Below are 24,935 nucleotides of genomic sequence, written 5' to 3'. Positions count from 1 at the left end.
CCCTTGACAAAAGTGTCAGTAGCGACTTACACACACACATATATATATATATTCACATATTCGTAAATCATTTATCCCCCTTCTATAGCCGTATTCTGAGCTTTTCTCTCATGCGAAAATTCTCTAGTGTCGTACTATGTTTCAAAGCGATAATGGCATTAATGCCACCAAAGTGCTTTGTTTAAGTGAAAAAGAATCATAATAATGTGTAAATTGCACTGTTGCTGCAAAGGGTTTTCACTTTTTTAATGCGATTAACTATATGTGCTGGTATACTGAATTGGCTTATTGCATTAGGGTGCGTTAATTTATGTGTTGGAATTGGTTATGACAGAGCGTTCTAATTTCAGTATTTTCGAAGCTAAATTTATACTCCCTCACTTACAATGAATGCCAATTTTAATAGATCGCTTCTTGTTTCAATATCAACAGATATTTTTTCCGATTGTTCATACACAAATCATCCCAAATCTAGGCCAAGTTTATTTAAGAGACCCAATAGGCCAAGCCGTTATATATGGGCTAAAATGTTGCCTACATTCAGGCTATTACAGAAATTGAGCTATTTCTTTATAGACGAATTTATTAGAGATACTAAGAGTGATACAATATATATTCCAGATTTCAGTTCAATATATTTATATAGTTCAATATATAATTGTAATTCGTTTTCTGTCGGTTTTCAATTAGAAATTTATGCCCTATTCAAAGTAACTCGATGATCGTAATATAAGGGGACTTTCGTCGAAAAAAGAACTTTTTCATGAATTTTTTTAGAAAAAATTATTGCTGTATTTTTATTTTACTTATTATTATATGAAAGTACAGCATTTGAAGGATACTTAAAAAAAAGTTTTATCGAAAAATAGCAAGGAATAACGAATTTATCGTCGATCTCTGCAGGCACCTCGAAAAAAAGTTGTTGTACGGTGACCAGCCTACAGCATCACTGGATTATACGAAACCAAAAAATCAAAATGCTTTCTTTAGTTTATTATTTTGAAACCAAAAAATTAAAATCTTTCTTTAGTTTATTAGTTTATCTTTCAATTGACGTCGAGTTTTTTTTTTAATTTTTCAATTTTTCAATTTTTGGTACCATTTTCAAGCCAAAATGACGATTTTAGACGAAAAAATCGACCTATTTATTATTGTAAAATTGTTAGTAACTAAAATTTTTGGAAAAACTCGACGTCATTTGAGAGCTATATATACTTAGAATATTTGTTCAAAATTTCAAAACCATCGATGCAGTAGTTTTTTCTGTAGGCTGGTCACCGACTTTAAAAATGACATATTTGGGAAAATCGATTCAAAGTTTTGTACACTCAGCGCAGATAGCTGGAGATACCGTTATCCAACCTGCTGTAACTTCGTTAGTTTTTGCCCGAATGACCTAAAACTTTAACACAATATTCTTGAAATGATAATAGTTCAGAAAAAAATTAAAAAAAAAAAATGAAAAGCAAAAGTTGTCCAACCTTACCGCTATCTTCATTGATTCCTTATGTATACATTATTAAGTTAAGGAATCAGGTGGAATTCAAAATTTTATTATTTTTTTTTAATTAAAGGGTGATTTTTTAAGAGCTTGATAACTTTTTTTGCAAAATCTCATCGGTTCTTTATTTGAAACGTTAGATTGGTTCATGACATTTACTTTTTGAAGATAATTTCATTTAAATGTTGACCGCGGCTGCGTCTTAGGTGGTCCATTCGGAAAGTCCAATTTTGGGCAACTTTTTCGAGCATTTCGGCCGGAATAGCCCGAATTTCTTCGGAAATGTTGTCTTCCAAAGCTGGAATAGTTGCTGGCTTATTTCTGTAGACTTTAGACTTGACGTAGCCCCACAAAAAATAGTCTAAAGGCGTTAAATCGCATGATCTTGGTGGCCAACTTACGGGTCCATTTCTTGAGATGAATTGTTCTCCGAAGTTTTCCCTCAAAATGGCCATAGAATCGCGAGCTGTGTGGCATGTAGCGCCATCTTGTTGAAACCACATGTCAACCAAGTTCAGTTCTTCCATTTTTGGCAACAAAAAGTTTGTTAGCATCGAACGATAGCGATCGCCATTCACCGTAACGTTGCGTCCAACAGCATCTTTGAAAAAATACGGTCCAATGATTCCACCAGCGTACAAACCACACCAAACAGTGCATTTTTCGGGATGCATGGGCAGTTCTTGAACGGCTTCTGGTTGCTCTTCACCCCAAATGCGGCAATTTTGCTTATTTACGTAGCCATTCAACCAGAAATGAGCCTCATCGCTGAACAAAATTTGTCGATAAAAACATTTCGAACCGAACACTGATTTTGGTAATAAAATTCAATGATTTGCAAGCGTTGCTCGTTAGTAAGTCTATTCATGATGAAATGTCAAAGCATACTGAGCATCTTTCTCTTTGACACCATGTCTGAAATCCCACGTGATCTGTCAAATACTAATGCATGAAAATCCTAACCTCAAAAAAATCACCCGTTATATGGAAAGTTGTCTTGGTTGTGGACCGCTTTTGACCATTTTCAATCCGTGTTATCAGGCTGTCAATGTGTTATGTACGAATTTCATTGTAATCGGTGAAATAGTTCCTGAGATATGGTATTTGACCCATAAGTGGGCGACGCCACCCTCATTTTCCATTTTGTAAAAAAAAATCTGAGTGGAGATTTCTTCTGTCATTTCTTCTGTCTAATTTAATGTTTCTGACGTTTCCCATTAGTAAGTTAACGCACTTTTAGTAAAATTTAACCTAACCTTTGTATGAGAGGTGGGCGTGGCTATTATCCGATTTCAACTATTTTCATGGTGTGTGGTGGGGTACGTGAGGGAAACGACTACAGAAAGTTTGGTTTATTTAGCTCTATTGGTTTGCGAGATATGTACAAAAAACTGGCTTAGTTATGACACTTTACAATTTTTCGGTTTTCGCCATTTTGTGGGCGTGGCAATGGTCCCATTTTCAATACCAACCTCCTCGCGGTCCCAAAGAGCATGTGTACAAATTCGACATACGGACGGACGGAGGGACGGGCACAGACAATCGGATCTTAACTCGTCTCATCACCCTGATCATTTTGATATATATAACCCTCGTATAGTTTTATGACTTATCAACAACCGTTATGTGAACAAAACTATAATACTCCCTTAGCAACGTTTGTTGCGAGAGTATGAAAATCCAGTAGTGTGCAGTCATGAGCCTGATTACAGATATTTTAGACATGTGATAACTTTAAGAACCTAATGCTAAATTATATATGCAAGCAAATGTTTATATATAGCTTCACAACACAATTTTGTGCTGGTGACCTTCATCCATCAAGCAAAAAATGTATAATTCTTTGTATCGATTCATGCAGAACCCGACAAATCTCTCTCGTTTCATGCTCCACTGCTGATACATATAAATAATCTTATACTGAAGCTTACGTTTATAATAACAATTTAATGCTAATACATTTACTGCCACTCATAATATAATATTATTTTATTTTATTGATGCTTATGCACAGATTTCAATAAAACATATTATTTTATAATACTTCTGCAAGAAGTTTGATTTCCATGGATTCGTTGCCCATAAATGTTCACATAAAATACTCATACACTTCGTTTGAGTAAATATTTGTATGAAAATATAAATTTTTTCCACATACTCGAACACTTTGCGGTGAGCACTTGCAGCAGTGGCATTGCACAAGCTTCTTATAAATTCAGCGCACGTCCACAGACGCTTACGTCTCTAACCAAGCGCAGCCTCAACAAAGAAGCACTGAAATTGTGGCTTTTTCCACCACTGCGACAGTTGCACTGCAATTGTCAATGACGTTCGAAGTCGCAATGACACACACAGCCAAGTGACGGATCAAACAACGGAGACTCCATATATTAATGCTATGACCATATATGGTATATGTATGTATGAATGTGAAAATCAATCAGTTAGTCAGCTAGACAATCGCTAACAACAACTACAACAAAGCAATTTTTCTGCATTATTGCGAAAATATGTAAATTCGTTGTCGAATAGCCGAAGTGCATACGTCAAAGTGACATTAATATGCCGCACACATACACCCGTACAAAGGCGCATAATTGGCTGTCGAACGTGCATTCAATATTATTCTGTGCATTTATGACTTGAAAGTTTAATGTGATAAAGTAATAATATTGCAGCAGAACAAAAAAAAAAATATTGTCAATAAATCTTTGCAAATATTAGCCACAATAATCACCGTTTATTTTGCAATCACATAACTGATTTTGTATGCAGTGTTGTCACTGTCCGTCGATTGTATATTGACACGCCTCATCGACTGAGTTGGTAATTACATTTAGTTCGTAGAATTCGCAGAACAATTATGTGAAGTTAATAAAGGAAATATTGACCTAGGCTCAGGAGCTCTTTTCGAAATCATATTGTTGTTGTATCAGAATAAACATTCCTCACATAATTTTAAGTGTTAATAGTTGTTGGTCGCTGGTACTTCCTGGTTACATAGACCTGACTGTCGTGGCCAAGATCTATTGTATATCTAAAGGCATAGATTGAAATGGCACCCCCTATATAAGTCCAATTGTCGATAACTCCTACTATTAGGATAGTTTTTGCTCCATATATTGCATCGGAAGAATATAGCTTAATTAATTAATATAATTGCGTGCTTCAGATCGCAACAGAAAATTATTAAACTAAGTGAAGATTGAAAAATTTGTCGGGATTCTTTGCTGATCCCTCACTCAATAGTTCCAGGTTTTAAAGGTATCCAAATAAATATAGTTAGAAAATATAAATAGAGTTTAGTATTTTCAACTAAAATTATATATAATATTATATTATTGTACCAGGGAAACAATGAAACATCTCTTGTGTGCTTGTCCTGCAGTGAGAAGGCAACGACTTCAGCTCTAGTGGGCTTCACAGTACAATAATCTGGAAGAGATATCGTTATTGAAACCAAGTGCAGGCATCCTAAAGGATAATTACTTCTCATTGACTATGTAACGGCACTCCATCTGGTAGCGCAAAGGACCAAAATCGGTATATGTGTGGCTCATTGACCTACCAAATTAACCTAACCTAACCTACGGACGACCGATCAAGCCAACCACTTAACGCCTACTACATCACTATTCACAACTAATTCAGTTTAAACGGCAATTTACTCAGTAAATCCTGCTGTCAATTATTTATCAAGTAATTTTTTGGTTACACGATTTTTTAATTAACTTTCTTCGTTTATTAAGTTCATCGTTTACTTTCAATCCATGTCAACCTTCATTTTAAATAACCCAGATTTGTAGTCGACAAGGCTAGTCATATATCCTTCTAAATCTCCATTAAGCTCTTCCAAGAAAAAGTCTCGATACATTGAGAATTACAAATCTCTTTCTACACACAAAAATCATACTTAAAAGTCCAGCATGAATTTCAAATATATCGTGGAGAAAAGCAGTCGATAAGGCGGGAAGATTGACGTATGGCAGTAACAGAGAAAGAAATACACTCTTACTACGTTGGGAAAGGTCTCGACATCGCTTGATGATTTGTATTTTCCCATAGCTGAGGAAGGACTAGACGATGTAGTGGCGTGATCCCTTATAGTCTTTTCGCACAGCCAAATTAATTTAATAAATTATAATTATAATTGAGAAACCAGATTTTGCCTTTCGCACAACCAGCTACTCGATTAAAGATCAGCTGTTATACATTTTTTTACTGTTAATAAGAAGTAGGTACATTTCCTGATTAATATTTCATCAATAAACACAGCTAAATTTACAGCGTAGACAACAACACGCAGTCCTATGTATATTCCAATTTCGACTCGATTTATATTCGATTAAAAATTAATGTAGTAAAATAATTTTTTTTTTTGTATGTAGATCGTTCTATATCAGCGCGTTAATCAGGCAAAGACCGTTTAATTGAACAATTAAATTCCGTGCGAAAAGGCTATTTAGCAATTAAAATGTAGGAAACGAAAATTCTTCACCCACCAACTAAACAAATATTTTATGAAAACATTGTTGCATAACATAAATTTAAATGTTTACATGAATTTCTTTTCTTACAAACAAATCACATTTTCAATTGATAGCCAACGAGCAAAATAATTATGTGTAAATAAAGGAAATAAATCAACGGCGTGCACATTAAACTATAAAATTGCAATATATTGTGCAATAAACACAATTCGACCAAATACATGTGTAAGGCCGACCAACAACGCGCGCAAAACTAATTACAGCAGCGTGAAAAAATCAGCGCCTGCCAACAGTTTGCTGTCCATTAAAGTCAATAAATAAATTTAATGCAATTCTCATAGCGTTTCGTTCGAGATCGCAAGCAGCCGCCACAAATTCCCATCAAAAGTTCAAGCAAAACGAATTAATTGACTCCCACGAGCCATCAGAGCCGAGTCGCAGAGCGCGCGTGAACCAGCGAACCGCTGCGTCCACAAAGTCAATTATAGTCTATAGATATTTGCTATAAGTATATATGTATGTTGTATAGATATATCCAATAGCATGCCAACGACTTGTAAAAATTATTGTTTACATTGTAGAAATTTTATAAAATTTTCACAAAAAAAAATTGCCACGAGCTAACGCTGACTGAGATGTCAGAGAAGTCTGAGAAGCCTCGCGCATGTCACTTCATATCTCACAAATACAAATATACATATGTATATATCGGTATATAGTTGGGTTAATGTTTGGAAAAATATGCACCGATCAGCTGATTTCAATTGATGCACACAAGCATTGCCGATCCGACACCGTCAGTCATCGCGTGTCTGCCTCATTGCATTTGCATTTGGAATGACAGCTCATATTAACAATTCAAATGATATGGTATGCGTAGTGGTTAACGGTTGCAGCAGTCGTATGGCCCGATATGCCATAATTGATGCTTTGAATTTTGATTAAATTAGTGTATCGCAAGTGTGGTGAAAAACTAATTAATACAAATGCTTACAAAAGTCGGTGAAACGATTATTTATGTATCATAATTTGTAAATTAGTTGATTAAAAGATATATTACCGTAGGTTGTACTTCATCCAATCAATATTTAAGGGGCTATGTGTTACCCATGGCGCTGAAGCGTGGACGATGACAACATCCGATGAGACGACTCTTGGGGTTTTCGAGAGAAAGGTTTTGCGCAAGATTTATGGTCCTCTAAACATTGGCAACGGCGAATACCGCAGACGATGGAACGATTAGCTGTACGACATTGACATAGTTCAGCGAATAAATAGACAGCGGCTACGCTGGCTAGGTCATGTTGTACGGATGGAAGAAAACACTCTGAAAGTGTTCGATGCAGTACCCGCTGGAGGAAGCAGCGGAAGAGGACGACCTCCACTCCGGTGGAAAGACCAAGTGCAAAGTGACCTGGCTTCACTTGGTGTTTCCAGTTGGCGCCAAAAAGCAAAAAAAGAGGAATGAGTGGCGCGCTCTGGTGGATTCGGCTATAATCGCTTAAAGCGGTTCCTACGCCAAATATATATATATATATGTGTTACCCATTAAAAATTAGGCGATTTTCGTGAATTTTTTTTAAAGAAAGTACTCGTTCGAATATTTCGAAGTTTTTTGGACATCATAAGGTATATTTTAAGATTTTTTTTACAAAACTATTGAAAAATAACGGAGTTATGTTCTGTCTTGGGAGGTACCAAAAAAAAAAGTTCCCCAACTGCTGACATGATTCCGGCCGAATGAGTGGCTGAAACAAAAAAAATCTGAAAGGGTATTAAAATTGAAGATATTTTCTATACAATGACCTACGATTTTTGAAAAATATAAAAAATTAACAGCGTAGTTCTGAAAAAAAAAATTTTTGGTAAAAATGGTCTTTCTTTTAATTGCAAATTGACAATTTTCAACAAATCAAAAAGTTCGTAGCTCATTATATTGAAGTCGATCGGTCAATTTTGAGTTGAGTTGAGTTATGATGTCAGCAGTTTCCATTTCGAGAAAAACGCGTTTAAAGCCTGCGAGCGGGCGCTCTTTAGAACGCTGCCATTCAAAAACTATTCAAGATACGACCTTACCGTTTTCACAGGATATTTACATTCTAGGGGATAGCCCCTTAAAATTGATGACAATTAGAATTGTGAGCATACTTTTAGGCGTCTTGGCATTATTTCTTTTCTATACAGATTTTTATTTGTAATGTGTTTCAAGACTATATTTCTTGTTTAAACGATATTATGAAAACCTTGGCATTTCATTTGTAACACTTTCCGAACCTTTGTAGGAGCGAATCGAACGAACAACTGGTATAAAATCAATATATTACTGGTATAATGAAGATGATAGAATAGAAAGGGATTATATAGCAAATATTCGATTATTGCGGTATCTATATTATGTCAGATTCAATTCAATCCGATAATTTTTGAATGAATTAGTTTTGGGAATTCTTTTTGATTTTTTTTTTTATTAAAATTTTGCAAATAGCGTTATACGAGGTGTGTTCTAAAAACAAAGGGAATTTTTGAAATTTTTCCAAAGTTCAATTTTAAAATGTTTACTAGCTGAAAAACCCAAATACTATCCCAAAAAGAAAGACTTTGAGAAGTATTTCGACGATCCGAAGAAGCGCTGGGATAAGTACATAATATGGAATGGAGACTATTATGAAGGCGACAACATTAACGTAGACGAATGAATAATTTTTTTCCGAAAAACGAAAATTCCCGTTGTTTTTTGAATACACCTCGTACCTTGACAAATATTCACTTTTTATAAATTAATAACGAAATCCATCTCAAAAGGACCTTGAGCTTTTCTAAAAAATACAACCCCGCAATTTCTTGATTAACAAGGAAGTCTCAGACATTATATATAATGACATTATGCATTTTTCTTACTTAGATGAATGAATGTAATAAATGACTCAATATCAAACTAATCAAGCATAATGCATACTTCACAGACATTTGTTATAATTTTTTATTTACTTTTTTTTAATATCAAATGAATGCAGTAATTCACAAAATCTCTGCGTATATCTCTCAGCATTACCTGTTTATCATTGTCAACACATGTGAGTTGGAGCGTACATATGTTTTCCTTTGCCTAGCAGTGGCAATTGTTTATCGCATGCAATGCCGCAGACAAAAGCAATAAAATATATAGCAAAAATAAAGGAGACATACATAAATTGCATATGACATGTGTAAATGCCGCATAGTCAAGTCAAGTCAACTCTATATCATAACTGTAGTAAAATATGAAGCTGCTGGCGCATACGAAACTGCATAAAGATGCCGTGGTTTATTGACTTTACAACTGAATGAGTTGATATTAATGCATGTTTGTATGTTTGTTTGTATATTTATGCTTGCAATTGTTTACAACGCTGATACAGGAAGTTCACAGGCGAATTTTACGCTTTCGCCATGCTTTTACACATACATAGGACATACATATATGTATATGTACATAAAAATATTTCAATTAATAATCACATAAATAAAATGCTATTCACCGACCTCCTGACTGACGTTTCAATTTTTTTCTTTTTTATACTCATAAGACACTTTAATTACGTTGTCACACTGTGTATTTTCATATGTATGTATGTATAAATATAGTTTGTTTGTAAATTGTAAATTGAGTAAAATATGCTCTTGAACTTGTGCATATTGTATACAACTTGTCTATAGTAGTCTGTTTGTATGGTCAGTTTGTATGGAAATTCACGAGGTCGTCACATATCACTTAAGCTTGCTGTGTCTAGTTGTAGCTACCAATTGAATTAGTTGCGTGTGATATTTCTAAGATTTCTTTATGTAAATTTAAATGCTTAAAAAATGACAAAAGAAATGAACAGTTACATTATAAGTAGCTACTGTCAAAATATGTAACAAATAGAGTTGCCATCTACGTTGAAAAATTAATTCAACTGAAATTATTGAATTAAATAAATTATTGAGGGAAAGACGACTTCTTTATAGAGTCATATTAATTGTTAAAGAAAAGTAAAAATATTATAAAATAAAATTAATAATTTTAGTTATGTTCATAACATATTATGATTTTAATCTAAGAACACTTAACGGCAAATATATGAATTTCGAATTTAACTTTTTTGAAAAAATGAAATGAAAAAATTGTTAAGTTTAAGGATATTTTTTTTATTTTTGCCGAAATTTCTGTAACAAAGGAAATTTTGCGACTATGCTTTAGAGCTCCATAGGTTCCCGAGATAGAGATCTAAACATGTATGTATGTGATTAGCGTTGCAACCGTTTAGCCGGTTATAGCCGAATCGACAATAGTGCGCCACTCCTCTCTTTACAGTACGCAGTTCGGTGACAATTGGGGATCCCAAGTGTAACCAGGTCGCTCTCCACCTGGTCCCTCCAACGGAGTGGAGGCCTTCCCCTTCCTCGGCTTCCTCCGGCGGGTTCTGCATCGAACACTTTCAGAGCTGGAGTGTTTTCATCCATTCGGACAACATGACCTAGCCAGCGTAGACGCTGTCTTTTTATTCGCTGGACTATGTCAATGTCGTCGTATAACTCGTACAGCTCATTGTTCCGTCGTCTGCGGTATTTGCCGTTCGCAATGTTCTGAGGACCATAAATCTTGAGCAAAATTTTCCTCTGGAAAACCCCTAGTGTCGTCTCATCTGGTGTTGACATCGTCCAAGCTTCTGCACCATAAAGCAGGACGGGAATGATAAGCGACTTGTAGAGTTTGATTTTGGCTCGTCGAGAGAGGACTTCACTGTTCAATTGCCTACTCAGTCCAAAGTAGCACCTGTTGGCAAGAGTGATTCTTCGCTGGATTTCGAGGCTGACATTATTCGTGTTGTTGATGCTGGTTCCCAGATATACGAAATTATCTACTACTTCAAAGTTATGGCTGTCAACAGTGACTCTCTATTTAGCTCTGCAGCTCTTATAATTTTTTCCAGCATCAAGTTAAAGAAGTCTAAATATAAATGGAGTTGCCACTTATTGAAAAGTGAAACAAGAAATGTTGGAAAATGTACGTGAAATCTCAAAAGTTTACGAAATCCTTTCGAAGTGTTTTGAAATAAATACAAGTTAGAATAGAGTTGCCATCTATAATTAAAATAAAATTAAGGAAAATTAAAAAAAAATATGTCAATGTAAATCGTTTAGAAAAATGTCTTAAAATAAGAGCTTAGTTTAACATTGTTTTCCACTTACATATATCATAATGTCACAATAATGATATATTTTTTGTAATATTATATTTTTTATTTCCAATTAAATAAAATTGTTTTAAATATCTATATTTACGTTCCGATCATCGCAATCATTAATTTCACTAAACACTAAACCATTGGTGGAAAAATAGTAATCGATTATTTGAAAAAGAAAAATATAAAATTTATTAACAATTTACATAACATATAACGGTACGAGTTCAAGAATTTTCGACAAAAAATTTCAGAAATGTTTCTCTCATCTTTAAAAATGAATTTTTCGATTGAAAATATTAACAATTCCCATAAGGCACTAATCATATTTCCTCGGGCGTAAACCCATATTTACACCATTTGAAGAGACCAGAACCAAATTCATCAAAGGTCGCACCTCCTCCCCCTGTGGGAACAGCTCATAGTGACGCAAAATCTTACAAATCGTGCTCTTCATCTCGAGCATGGCGAATTTTTGACCGACACAATTACGTGGACCCGCGCTGAAGGGAACATAGGCAAATGTGTTATTTTTTTCAATATTATCGCTATAAAAACGTTCCGGTAAAAATTCTTCGGGGTCCTTGAAATACAAAGGATCACGCAATGCGTGATAAGTCAGAATAGTCACATTGGTATCGGCGGGGTAGAGTTTGCCATCTAAAAAATTTCAGATTAAAGGGGTGAAAAGATCATTCATTATATGCAAAATCACATATCTCACCCAAATAAATATCCTGCTCAATATGACGTCCAATCGAGGGCACTGGTGGAAACAGTCGCATCGATTCCTTTATAACGCATTCCAGGTATTTTAGTTCTTGTAGATCGCGTAATGTGATTGATCGCTGCTTATCATCACCGATCACGGCGCGTATTTCCTCGAACACCTTCTGCTGGACGGCCGGGTGACGCGAGAGCAGATAACAAGTGAACGAAATACCGCTAGTTGTGGTATCGTGGCCCTCAAACATGAATGTGTCCACTTCCTCACGTATATCCGTGTTGGAGAGTGGTTGACCTTTGGTCTCCGCTTGCAACAACATGTCCAAGAAAGCTGTATGTTTCTTGCGTCCAATATCTTCGTCGGCGTCGGATAACTTAGTTTGTGTGACATTATTTTTGATATTTTGTTCGAGTACTTTTCGTCGTTCTTCGATAACATTGCCAGTGAAATCGTGCATTAGCCGAATGCTACTGTGTAGTTGCTTATAACCAACGGGAGCAGTGAGCCAAAACCAGAAATCGAACCGCTGCAATATTGATAGAAAACGCTCCGAAGTGATGGAGGAGACACTAATTTTGGAGAATTAGATTTTAAATTTTATTTGAGATGGAAATTATGACGATCTTTCAATACTCACGTTCGCACCGCTTTAACGTACGGTAAATCTGGTTGTAACTGTGCGTTGATCTTCACACCCATAGCGGTTTCTATGAAATAAATTAGAAATAAATTCTCAATTTCAATTTCCCAATTCTCAAGACCCCAATTAATACACACCCGCGATAACATCCAACGCCATCGCACAAACAAACGGATATAAATTCACCACAGTCTCACCATCCGCCTTTTCCCTCAGCAAATCTATCATAACATTGCTCTGCTGATCGAAAACCCCAACGAAATCTTCCAAAATTTTGAAATGAAATGAAGGCGTAATGATCTTTCGGCGACTGTGCCATTTGGGGCCAGTGCTTAGCAGCAAACCCTCACGCAACCATGGCGTCAGCAGTCCGTAAAGATTATTTTTCGTTAACAATTTTTGACTGCTCAGCACGGGCTCCATAAATATGGGATCTGCTGTCAAAATAGTCGCTTGATTTAAAAGCCACAAATTACAGGTTTTGCCGTTATTTTTAAGCACTTCGCCGGTGAACTCGATCATATCTATTAGATTACAGTTATGATATAGTTTCATATTTATTTTACTAGTTGTTTATTTGATTTCTTTTTACCCGCTGGCGTTTGATTGATGAGATGATGTGCCGCCCCCAAAATTGGCAGACTTGAAACAGATTTGAGACCATTTGTCTTGAAAATCTCATTATGTCGCCTTTTCTTCAAGTAATCACCGATTATGAGCAACGTCAGTAGGCCTATCAAAAGCGCTAAAAACATGTTTCAGTACACCAAGAATCACTACCCAACGCGTAAAAAGCAGAAACACAACTATTTTGCAGAGAGTTCAAGTTGTTTCGATCAAACAAACAGTAATAATATTTTTCGATGGCAATTCTGATTAGATTAACATATTATTAAGATTAGCTGAGTACATCAAACCCTAAAATCTGCATTGGACTTTAAGATTAGATTAGTAATTGCACATTCTAGGGTACTTGGCTATATACAGAGGAAGAAGTCCCCAATTGGGATTATTATATTAAACGAAAATTGTTAATTTTTTTTCATTTTTATTAATTAAATAACATTTACAAAGTCGAACACAACACTGTGTTATCTAATTTTCTTAAACTCGGACTATATGGAACGATTTTTAGGACGCGTTTTACGTCGAGATCTTAAATTGACAGCGTATAAAATATAGCTTGAGCTGAAGTTGCTCTACCTTCTCAAGCGACATTGCTTTGTTTTATGAGCTCATAAAAAGTTCCAAGAAGATCTGACGTTTTCGAGCCAAATTCTGTTCAGCAATGAGACCCTTTTCTGCTTCAGTGGGTATGCAGACAAACAAAATTGCCGCATTTGGGACGAAGAGCAACCTGAAGATAATCATGAGCAGACATTTCACCCAGGATAACGGACTATTTGATGCCTGAAATTGAAGTTCGTGATCTCGCCGACATTTGGTTTCAACAAGACGGCTAGACTTCCCACACATCACACAAATCAATAAATTTATTGAGATAACACATCGGCGAGCGGTCGATTGTCAACCAAGATTGTGTGATATCACAGCGTTAGACTGTTTCTTCTGGGGAATTATAAAGTCTAAAGTATATGCGGACAATTCCGCTTGAAATCAGGCTTTGGAGCAAATCGTCGCGCGTGTCATTCCCCAGTTACCAGTTGAAATGTTCGAACTAGTCATCGAAAATTGGACTCAACGGACTGACCATCTTTCGAATGATAATAAACATTCCCCATTAAATTTGAATTTTCTGTGTTTTTGTCTTTTAAAAAGTAGGAAACCTCGAATGGATCACCCTTTAGAACTGTTGAGTTGGCAAAGAAGCGATGTTGAAAGGAATGCTTTGGAAGAAGTCTTCGAATACCAAAAGAAGGGGTTTCAACATCCTTATCCTTACTTGGTATCTCGAATGGATGTCAATCTTAGAAGAAATAATAAGGTGTTCTTGACTCTGTCAATCTCAGTCAGATATGTTTATTTATAGTATAAAACAAGATAGAATTATTCTGGACTAGACCAAGATCCAATGAATAGTAAAGTCCTCTCTCGGCGAACAAAAACCAAACTCTACAAGTCTCTCATCATTCCCGTCCTACTTTACGGTGCAGAAGCGTGGACGATGTCAACATCCGATGAGACGGCACTATGGTCCCTTAAACATTGGCAACGGCGAATACCGCAGACGATGGAACGATGAGCTGTACGAGTTATACGACGACATTGACATAGTTCAGCGAATAAAAAGGCAGCGGCTACGCTGGTTAGGTCATGTTGTTCGAATGGACGAAAGTGCTCCAGCTCTGAAAGTATTCGATGCAGTACCCGATGGAGAGGGACCTGGCTTCGCTTGGTATAACCAATTGGCGCCAAACTGCCAGAAGGAGGGATACGTGGCGCGCTGTTGTGGACTCGGCTATAACCGCGTAAGCGGTGTCTACGCCAGTCAAGAAGAAGAAGTAGAAGACCAAGATCCATTACTTACAACTTTGTTCCGATTTTATGACATAAAACTTGACAACTATAGTAAGGTCGATCTGAAACTCTATAAAGATATTTAAGTTATATTTTATTAATATTATTTTCTTATATTGTGCATATAAACCAATTAGAAACTACCTTTGAACCATGACCAACTACTATTCTCAACATTTATTTCACTCTCGAATCGCTCCACTGTCCAATCAGCTGTTTTGTGTTGTGCTTCCAACGAGCCGAGCGTGTTCAGCTTTGAAGTACACGTTTTGTGAAGTCTTTCTATACAGTTTTACCGCTTCTTCATTATACTTTATGTGTGTACTCGTATTGTATTTCTACGATTTCCTTTATTATTTCATTTATAGTATTCTCAGCGCATTTTGGCTGTGTTTGTTTTCATTCACTCGGCTGGGCAGCTCGCCAGGTGCGGTTTATATCAAAAGCTGCTGCTGCTGCTGTCGCCGCCGCTTTGTTTTCTTTCGATTCCGCTTTGTTTGGCTTTATTTATAACTTGTCGGTTTTTAATTTCGCCTTTTTATTTCCCCGCACACACACACATGCACATGTGGAAAGGTCTCCCGCATTCACATGTGCACTTGCACTGAAATTTATTATCAGCACTTTTGCTTTAGCGAGTTTTCACTTTACTCCAATTCAGAGCACTTGCACACACACACACAGACACACTTGCTCTTTGCTCAGTGCAATTTGCGGCAGCTCATCGCAGCACTCTTCTCTACTCTCTTCTAATTGATTTTCTTTTCATGTTTTTCGGTTTTTGTTTTAATTCTTTTACTTCGTGCCCGTTGCTGACACATTCTACATGTGTTTCCATTAGACACTTGACTTGACTGCCACTGTGTGTCTGTGTGCCGGTGTGTGTGTGGCTCCCCACTTGTGGGTGTATTTGTGCGTGTAATATTCAATTTGTGTGCGTTGGTCGCTCGCTCGCTCGCTCTTGCTTTGGTGAGAGTTCTAGACACTTTCGTCTATTCGACGACCATCAGTTGCAAAAGCGGGCATCTTCAAGTGGCAAGTAGGTAGCTAATAGTGTCGCGTTCAACATGTTTACGTTGTGCGAGCACATCCGCGTTTCGTTTTTGGGTTTTGAGTTGAAAAGAAAATTCACTTTTGTGGCACGTTAGTGAAATTCATTCAGTTTAGTGTACGTTTTTTCGCCAAACGGATGTCAAGTGTGTGCTGTGCGATTAGTAGTGATTTCTATTGGCGGAAGTGAAGATCTCAAATTGGATTTCTCTTTAACTAATTGTGTCTTAGGTGAATTGATATACTATGTTGTGGGGAAATAATTAAAAAAAAAATCTGTGAAAAATAATTTTATTCAATTATTGCTAAAAAAAATTGAATAAGCCTGTGGAATAGAAATAGTTGTGAATAAAAAAATATTTTTTAAATGAAACAACATATTTTTTTGATTAAAAAATAATTAAAATTAATGAAATAAAACATTTTTTAAGTAAAACTTGAATTAAATAAATCCATATAAAATTGTATATAGTCAATAACAAAAGTAAAATTAATATTCGATGTAAAACAAATTACAGTAAAAAGAAAAATATATAAAAAAGTAAAATAAAAAATATAAAAAAATTGTTCATATAATAAAAATTAAGTGAAATATAATTTCCTAATTATTCTGTATAATATTCTACTGTAAAACATTAAACATTCAACTAAATAAATAACTTTAATCGAAAATATCATACATTTTATTGACTTAAAATAGAGGCTGCCTCTGAAAAAAAATCCAGTAATTAAAAATTTTAAAATTTTTTCAAAATTTCAAAAACTACGAAAAACAAATTTTAATCCCATATGGTTGGAATAAGAAGTAATCTTAATTCATAAAATCAATTCAAAATTCAGAAATTTTGAGTTGTGAAATGGCCAAATTTCGCCCATAAAATAAAATTGCGCCCTAAAGTGCAGCTCGGTCGTTATAATTGGTGTAAAGAAATGCGGAAGACTTTTCGTAACCGAAAATTCTCATAACCACCTTAATTGCTTAAGATATTTCGATTAGATAATTGTCGGCGAGTTTGCTTGCTATGACTGCTTTAGAACACGGCAGTCTCACTATAACGATCAGTTTGAGGTTCAATTTCATAAGCAAAGTTTTCACACAACAAAAACAATCTCTTTAACCATTTTAATTTTGTCACTATCATGATGATATATATGTATATAATAATATTGTAAAGAATCCGACTTTACTTCTATAAATCGGAAACTTCTGAAATTTTTTTGGAAGATTTCATTAACCGCCTTATGTTTGAGTCTTCTTTCTATATTTTATTCAGTTTCACTTATTCAACATTGTTCCAAAACGTGTATAAGACATAATGTCGAGCAATCCCGAACATTTCCTAGACTCTAATTTACTTAGAGCTTGTAGACTTTCTTAAATATTTATTAAATTTCTTAAATAAAATTTACACTTTGTCAGTCCTGTGACGCTTTTCAGCTAGAAATTATTTATCGATGACCATTATCAGTAACTCAATATCAAAGGTATAGTTTTAAGATATATATATTGATTCCAGCGCCATCTAGCGGTTTTAAAGTTTTCCAGGCAAATTTTGAGGAAAGAGTTTCGGTGGATATTGTATGTGGAATATATTCAAATGTATAGAACACATGCCAAATTTCAACAAAAACCCAACCACACAAGCTGGGGATCTTACTATGAGTACCTTAAGTTTTTTGGGTCGCTGAATTCGACTCTGATGGTCTTTAGCGGACAGCGATTTTTAAAATTCATCGGATTCGCTTGAAACTCGATACTCGGGCGTTTTTGGGGTCACGCATTATGAATACGGTTGTTTAAAATTCAAAATGGCGGACGCTTTTTTTTTGAAAAATTCATCGAAATCGCTTATATCTCGTTATTCAGCGGTTTGTTTTCGGGGTTGCTGATAAAATCTCCAGTTCATAGTAAAAATTATTTTATAGAAAATAAGTAAATTAAAAAAGATTTATAAAAATATCGAAGATAAAAAACATTTAATATTTTCGGGAAATAAATTTTAATAATAAAAATGAAAAAAAAAAAACATAATTTGGTGCAAAATTACTTAAAATAAATAAACAATTTATGATTATTTTACTTAAAAAATAATAATAATTTATCATTATTTTACTTAAAATAAAAAAAGTTGATGTTAAAAAATTAAAAGAAATAAAAAAAAAAATTAAACAGAAAAAATTAAAAAAATTAAAAAACAAACAATAATTAAACTAAAATTTAAAATAAATAAATTAAAAATAAGATAAATGCATATTTTCCAAAATAAAAATAAAAGTAATTACAAATGAAATCATTGAAAAGTGCAATCAACAGCAACATTTTTTCCACAGAAATAATAAACAACAATAATTCAAATTTCTTACCTCCCATAACAGTCGAGCGGTGTCTGTGTATACAAAAAAGTTAAAGACACACAGTCACATTTATAATAAAACATATACAAATACACAAACGCTACCGCAAACAGTTCTTGGCGCATAAAATAAAGTGCATTGAATTATAATAAATTTACAAAAGCAAAACCAACAAATTCACGCAAGTGCAAGTAGGTGTATAGGTCTGTATGAGGTGTGTGTGTGTGTGCATATTTTGTTTATATGTACGCGCAAGTATAATCCATGCAGTCACGTAAGAATACTTAGCCGCGTTTAAAAATATAAATAAACACAACAGCGGACTGTGACTGCGACGGCTGCGTGTCTATTTGCCATCGCTGTGAGATAAGCAAGCGCATATCCGACAGATACACATTGCAAGCCGCCACCTAACGTGCTGTAAAAAGATAAGAAGACACATATATATGTATGCGTGTGTGTGTATGCATGAGTGCATTAAAGTAAATAAAACGTGATTTGCTGGTAAATGCACAGGCATTGTCTTACTGAGTTTGTGTGTGTTTGTGGAAATACAAATAATAAAAAAAATCATAAAAAGTGCTACTCCAATAATAATAAAAATAAAAACCTCTGTCGTTTATCTCTTGCAACGCAACGTTGCACAATCGCTAACGCAATCGTCAAACCAAACCAAGCAACCACCTACAACACTGTTAATCTGTTGAAATAAATAATTACCGTTAAATTGACAACAACAACACACAATTATGCTCGCCATTAAGGAGTGTCTCATACGCGAAGGTGTCTTAAATTTGACGTCAACACCGGCTAATCATGGCCAGCATGGCGCTTTGGGCGCTGAAGAAAATCGAATTGGTGGAGTTGACAGCGCAGCTGTTGCAGGTGTTGCTGCAACAACAACAAATAGCAGCAATATTTATGACAACAAATGCAGTGACTCTGCTGCTGCTGTTGTCAGCAACAATTTGCGCGCCATTATTACGAATTACAACAACACTTACGGTAATGATAATCGTTACAATCGCTATAATGATAAAATGACAGCAGCAGCAACGCCATTGGCACTCGACTCACAGCTGACCAAGTTGAGGGATCAAAGTTAGTATTTACATACTTAAAACGTTATTTATGAGCACATTCTAATATTTTATATATATTCGAAATTTATATAGTACTTACATGTCTGTAGGTGTGTCTCTATGTCAATATACTACATGGGTGCTTAACGTGTAGCCTAAGCTACGTGTATTAGCACTAATTATATGGTATTATTCATTCATTACTCAATACTAATAGTTTTTATTGCATACAAATACTCAACTATATTTCTGTATTTTTGTTGTTTTTGTTGTACAGCTGATTTTGGCGTTTTGAGTCAATAGTCTATTTTTTATTCATACTTTATTCCCCTGATGATCTCAGGTATAGATTTACCGCATATACTGTTGTAAAACTTGATAGAGTTGCCAACGGAATAATATTTGGAAAATAAATTTTATAAAAAAATTCAATAATTTTTATTAAGAAAAAATATTTTTATTTTTTTACACATTTTTTATATAAAATATTTTTTCTTGCAATCATTTAATCAACCTTTTTAGCTTAGTTAGAAATATACTTTTGAACGAAGATCACCTAGAGCCGTTGTCTTTACTATACTTGCCTACGTACTGAATAGCTTAACGGTAGATATCATAACGGGAATAAAAACCCCAATTTTATTTACAACTTAAAAGCTCTCTTGACATAAATTTAGTTATATTTTACTTGCATTTACTCATTTTTATAGGTGGCAACTCTATTCAAAAATATGCTAAAAATTAAATTTGTCTCAAACAATAAATGGCATAAATAAATTAGCCATATTTTTCAAAATAAAAATTTTCTGCAGGTGGCAACCCCGTTTAAAAAAATGTTTAATTTGTTTCAAATTCAGAATATTTTTCGATAAACTTTCTTTGACACTGCGACACAATTGTATTAAATTTTACTCAGTTTTATTTTTTTTATAGGTGGCAACATTGTTCCAAATATTTGCTTATTTTTTGTCAAAACATTATAAATATTTTCGATACATTTCCGTAAAATCTTAAGTAGAACTGTTTTTTTGCCCAATTTTTAGGTGGCAACTCTGTTCCAAAAAAGTTTATTTAAATACAGAAATTTTTTCGAAACTCTCAAACGACTTGAGTTTTGCACGCATGTTTGATAGTTTGCTAAGTTTTATTTCTTTTGATAGGCGGTAACCCAATTAATTTTTGTTAGGTGGCAACTCTGTTCCAAAAAAGTTTATTTAAATACAGAAATTTTTTCGAAACTCTCAAACGACTTGAGTTTTGTACTCATTTGTGATAGTTTGCTAAATTTTATTTTTTTGATAGGCCGTAACCCAATAAATTTTTTGTTAGGTGGCAACTCTGTTCCAAAAAATAATTTGGTTTAATTTTCCAAATGTCTCGAAACTGTTAAAAATCTTGAGTTTCACCCACAATTTTTGATAGTTTGCTAAGTTTTATTTTTTTGTTGGATGGTAACGCTATTAATTTTTAAAATCTAAATGAATAATTTTAATACATTATTTTTTTTAATAATAATAATTTTTTATAAAATTTTTATAATTTTTTTTAATAATATTTTCTTATAATTTTTTTCTCAGTGTCTTACTCTTTTCTTCACTTTTATTTCCAACTGTTTAGTTTATTTTTAACCACATGAGTGATCCATGACATTCTTTAGACCTAACATACATGAGAACAAAGTGTTTAATATTTATGTACTCGCACGAATAGGCTCATATTTCACAATAGATTTCATATCTCCACAGGTTGTTAACTTCATATTGTACCAAAAAAAAAGCCAAACGTGTGCGCTGCTCCTCTTCCGCTCGCTCTTCACACGACCAATTATTTTCGTTTAATAACTCAGCTGTCAGTCATGCTATTTTTTTAGTTTATTGCTTTTCGTTTGGAGATTTCAAACGCTTGATATTCGTTAACATACTATCTACACTTACAGGCAGACAGACATATATATATGCGTGTCTTGTTAAATAAGTATGTGTTGTACTATAATTTCGCGCGCTGTGGTATTTAATTTTTCGCAAGAGAGTTCTATGTCATGCTGTCATAGCGTAAGTTCAGACACAGATCTTTTAACTATTTCTTAGTCGGCGTCTTCGTTTGCGTTTCATTTATAATAATTAAATTCGTGTTCTAGGTTTTGAGGTTCGAAGTGTTTTTTTCGTTTTTTCTTTTATTTTTTTGGAATCATAATTGTTGTGACATACATATAATACTCATTTAAATGAGATCATCTTAATAATTGACTGCTTGTTATCTCTAGTTGGTATTTAGCGCAGGTGGCAAGTTTGTGTTACTTTTTTTTTAATTTGTGCGTAAAGGAATTTTATAGATCAATATTTCTGATGTTTTGAAAATAAAAAAAAATTAGTCTTTCAATTCTGGGAGGCATGGCAACCCGTTTAGATAAAAATCGTAGAAGAAATGCTTACGAATTACATGTGAAACGAATCTCCCAGATTAGTGAGCAGTATTACTAAAGTTTTTCCACTACTTTAGTCTCCCACTTCCTTATCCTTCTCTCCCCTTTCTCTTCGGTAAACGATGCAAATGTCTTCATCGAATAATCTGCTCTGAGTGCACAATGAATGAAGTGAGCATTAAAATAGTTTTATTATTAGCTCACTAAAAGTGCATATAGACAAGTGATTACATAGAAATATATATATGTATGTATATAGAGATTGTCTATAGAAACATAGAATTATTTAAATGTTTCAGCTTGCCGGCAAGCGCTTAGCATGAGTATATGTACTCGTATGTATTTTCAATTTACATTTTTAAGTGTTTCTTTTTTCTTTTTCGTTGCTAAAATAAATATTTATTTATGTGCCGCTGCTAATGTATCGGCCTACTTCCACATTGTTCTTAATCTGAGGCATATCAGTCAATAGATTACATGAGTTACATGGTGTGAGTGTGGTATTTACTTAAGGTGTCTGAACAGAACAGTTTTTGAAGACAGATGTAATACTCTTTACTTACTTATTTTCATACAATTAATTATCTTGAATGCAGGCATAAACGGTGTTTTATTAGAAGCAGTGTTTCCTAAATGTATAGCTGTCAAAGTACCTCGTATAATTATCATGAAAATACTTTTATGTTGTGTTCAAAAAATAACGGTAATTGTAAAATTTTAAATTTCGCGAGTTTAGAGAGTTTAGTTGTCAAATATGGTCTGTAGCAGGCTCTAAGGCTATACGTGTTTTTATGAGTTTGTCGATTTACATTTCTTAGAAGCTCACATTTCTTTTTATTTTGCTCTTTTTTATCTGTTTGTAACAAGTTCAATTTAATTTTGAAGCATTATCCGTGTATTATCACTTAATATACAACTGGCGCTGAAATGTATGCTACCTTTCTAGTGACATTTCACATAATCATAATAAAATCATGAAATATTAAATTATTTACATTATTATTCCATTAAATTGTTAATTATTTATTTTATATTTTTTTTGTTATATTTATTTTATTTAATAATTTAAAAAAATGGAGCGTTGCATACTTTTAGGCGAATAATTTGCTTGGCGCTTATAATTATGTTAAACTTGCCAAGTTTCACCTTCTACTTGCTGTGCTCATTTACCGAGTACCCGATAATTGGAAAGTCGGACGTAGTGTTCGCTACTTTCAGAATATTGAAATTGATAATTTTTATAGGAATATATAATAAAACAAAGCTTTTATGACCATGCTATGTTTGAGATATTGAGTTAAAATTTTTTTTGTAGATATTTCTTGCCTTTCTTGGAAAGAATTGTCACACTTTCTAATATTTGTAAAAAAAAAAAATAATTTATAATATTTCAATTATTAAATTAAGTACGAATATTTTAATAACCTCACCTCTTCACAATATTTATATAATTACTAACAAGGTCTATCGATTTCGTCAAGGTCGTATTATGTGTAGTCATAACCAAAGACATTTGCCATAGGCATTTACATAAGTTACAAGACCAATAGGGCGTTACAAGACTTAAACACGCATTTTCTATGATATTTTGTTTTTCTTTCATATTTTCCTTTCATCAACCATTCTCCTACAACCTTTGGCGCTCAAGCATTTTACTTTCATGCCAAAGTGCGTAATAATAATAACAATAACAATAACAACAACCAGTGGATATGTACGTGTATTGCCATAATTAGCTTTTTTATGCCTTGTTGCATGCATAAATGCGTGGAAGCCACAAGAGTGCGCATAATTATACAAACAAAGGAATTTTGCGGCTTTCAACCTACACAAACACCTATACATACGTGCATATGTATGTATGTATCTATGAGGCATTGAATCACTAGAATTGACCATGAACTTTGAGAATTGAATATTAGCGAATATCGTCTCGGTACATATACTTACAAGAGATTAACTGGTTACCAAAGCCACATTTGTGGGTTTTCTAAGTGCTGACTATGTAATATTCTCTCAGCTGCAAGCAAATCAAGCTGTGAATGAGTTAATTATTCATTATTATTATTTTTTTATTTTTTTTTTGTTTTTTTTTTATTATTTTTTATTATTATTATATTTGTTTTTATTATTGTTTTTGTTTTTTTTTAGTATTTGTTTTATTATTTTTATAGATCAGGGTTTGAACATAATTCCAATATAGTGCTAGTCACGCATCTCATTGCTTGACCCAAATTTTAAGGCGTTAGGTCCTTGTAATATTTGCATATATTAAGCATTTAGTTCTAAAAAAATCAAAATATTCAAAACATTGCAACAATTTTGTTTTGGCAAAAAAAAAAAATAGAAAACAATTCCGCAAACATTTTTTTGCCTTTTCTGTTGCCGCTGGCATGTGCCTCTTTGCGGTTGCAAATTGGCAAAGTTCGCAATTTTGACACACTTGGGGAAACGTGCCGCTAATTATTCGCATGAGAAATTAAACAAATAGATCAAATTTACAAAACAATTATTTTTTTTCGCTTTTATTTTCACATAATTCGGTCAAATTGTGGTTTTCAAAATCGCGTTGATTTTAAGATGAATTGAATGGGCGAGCAGCACAAAATAATAATAATACATTAAAAGCATTTCCAAATAGCTGAGAAGTATAATTTCAGAAATTAGTGTGTGATTTTATAAATTAGGGGTATGAACATTTCATTCTTTTGGTATTTTGAAAAGAAAAAAAAATAATTTGTCATAATTTACTTTACAGTTAATTAAACCAGTGCATATTGAATTTTTATATTTTTTTACAATTTAAATTTTTTTAGTATAAATATAAAGAGTCGTACCCCTAATATTCATGTGTATTCATACAGTGCGAGTTCACCATACTTATAGCAACTACTTTATACGCTTATAGTCTTATGCTATGTATTTATGAATAAAAAAATATATATCTATTCAAATTCCTAATGATTTATTATTGAGTGCGCACATC

The 24,935-nt window shown here is 33.8% G+C and overlaps 2 protein-coding genes across 17 annotated transcripts in view; one reads left to right on the top strand and one right to left on the bottom strand.

The window, feature by feature from the left end:
* LOC105220753 (supervillin) overlaps positions 1–24,935 on the top strand; it is a 363,739-nt gene that overhangs the window by 158,996 nt on the left and 179,808 nt on the right. Inside the window, exons 1-2 of one of the 16 annotated variants that reach the window (XM_054228589.1) lie at positions 16,026–16,321; positions 18,467–19,546. The exons of the other annotated variants lie outside the window; for them this stretch is intronic. Coding sequence (XP_054084564.1) covers positions 19,195–19,546 — 352 coding nt within the window. The 5' untranslated portion in view covers positions 16,026–16,321; positions 18,467–19,194. Of the gene's footprint in view, positions 1–16,025; positions 16,322–18,466; positions 19,547–24,935 lie in introns of those variants that run through there. 16 annotated transcript variants of the gene reach the window in all.
* Positions 11,393–13,473, bottom strand: LOC105220759 (probable cytochrome P450 4d14). Its single transcript, XM_029045992.2, has 5 exons — positions 13,155–13,473; positions 12,700–13,086; positions 12,560–12,629; positions 11,920–12,491; positions 11,393–11,855 (listed from the first exon to the last, which is right to left on the bottom strand). Exons 1-5 carry the CDS (start codon positions 13,315–13,317, stop codon positions 11,515–11,517), a joined length of 1,533 nt encoding a protein of 510 aa, XP_028901825.2. The 5' UTR covers positions 13,318–13,473; the 3' UTR covers positions 11,393–11,514.

The sequence above is a fragment of the Zeugodacus cucurbitae genome, chromosome 4, assembly GCF_028554725.1.
Source record: "Zeugodacus cucurbitae isolate PBARC_wt_2022May chromosome 4, idZeuCucr1.2, whole genome shotgun sequence".
In the NCBI taxonomy this organism is placed as follows: Eukaryota; Metazoa; Arthropoda; class Insecta; order Diptera; family Tephritidae; genus Zeugodacus; species Zeugodacus cucurbitae.
Note: the sequence above shows the minus strand (reverse complement) of the source record. Positions and strands in the feature narration are given on the sequence as shown.

Coding starts and splice junctions, on each gene's coding strand:
- LOC105220759 (XM_029045992.2), bottom strand. CDS start 13,317: ATGTTTTTAGCGCTTTTGATAGGCCTACTGACGTTGCTCATAATCGGT. Junction 12,630..12,699: donor GGCGTTGGATGTTATCGCGG/GTGTGTATTAAT, acceptor TTTATTTCATAG/AAACCGCTATGGGTGTGAAG. Junction 12,492..12,559: donor TACGTTAAAGCGGTGCGAAC/GTGAGTATTGAA, acceptor CTCCAAAATTAG/TGTCTCCTCCATCACTTCGG.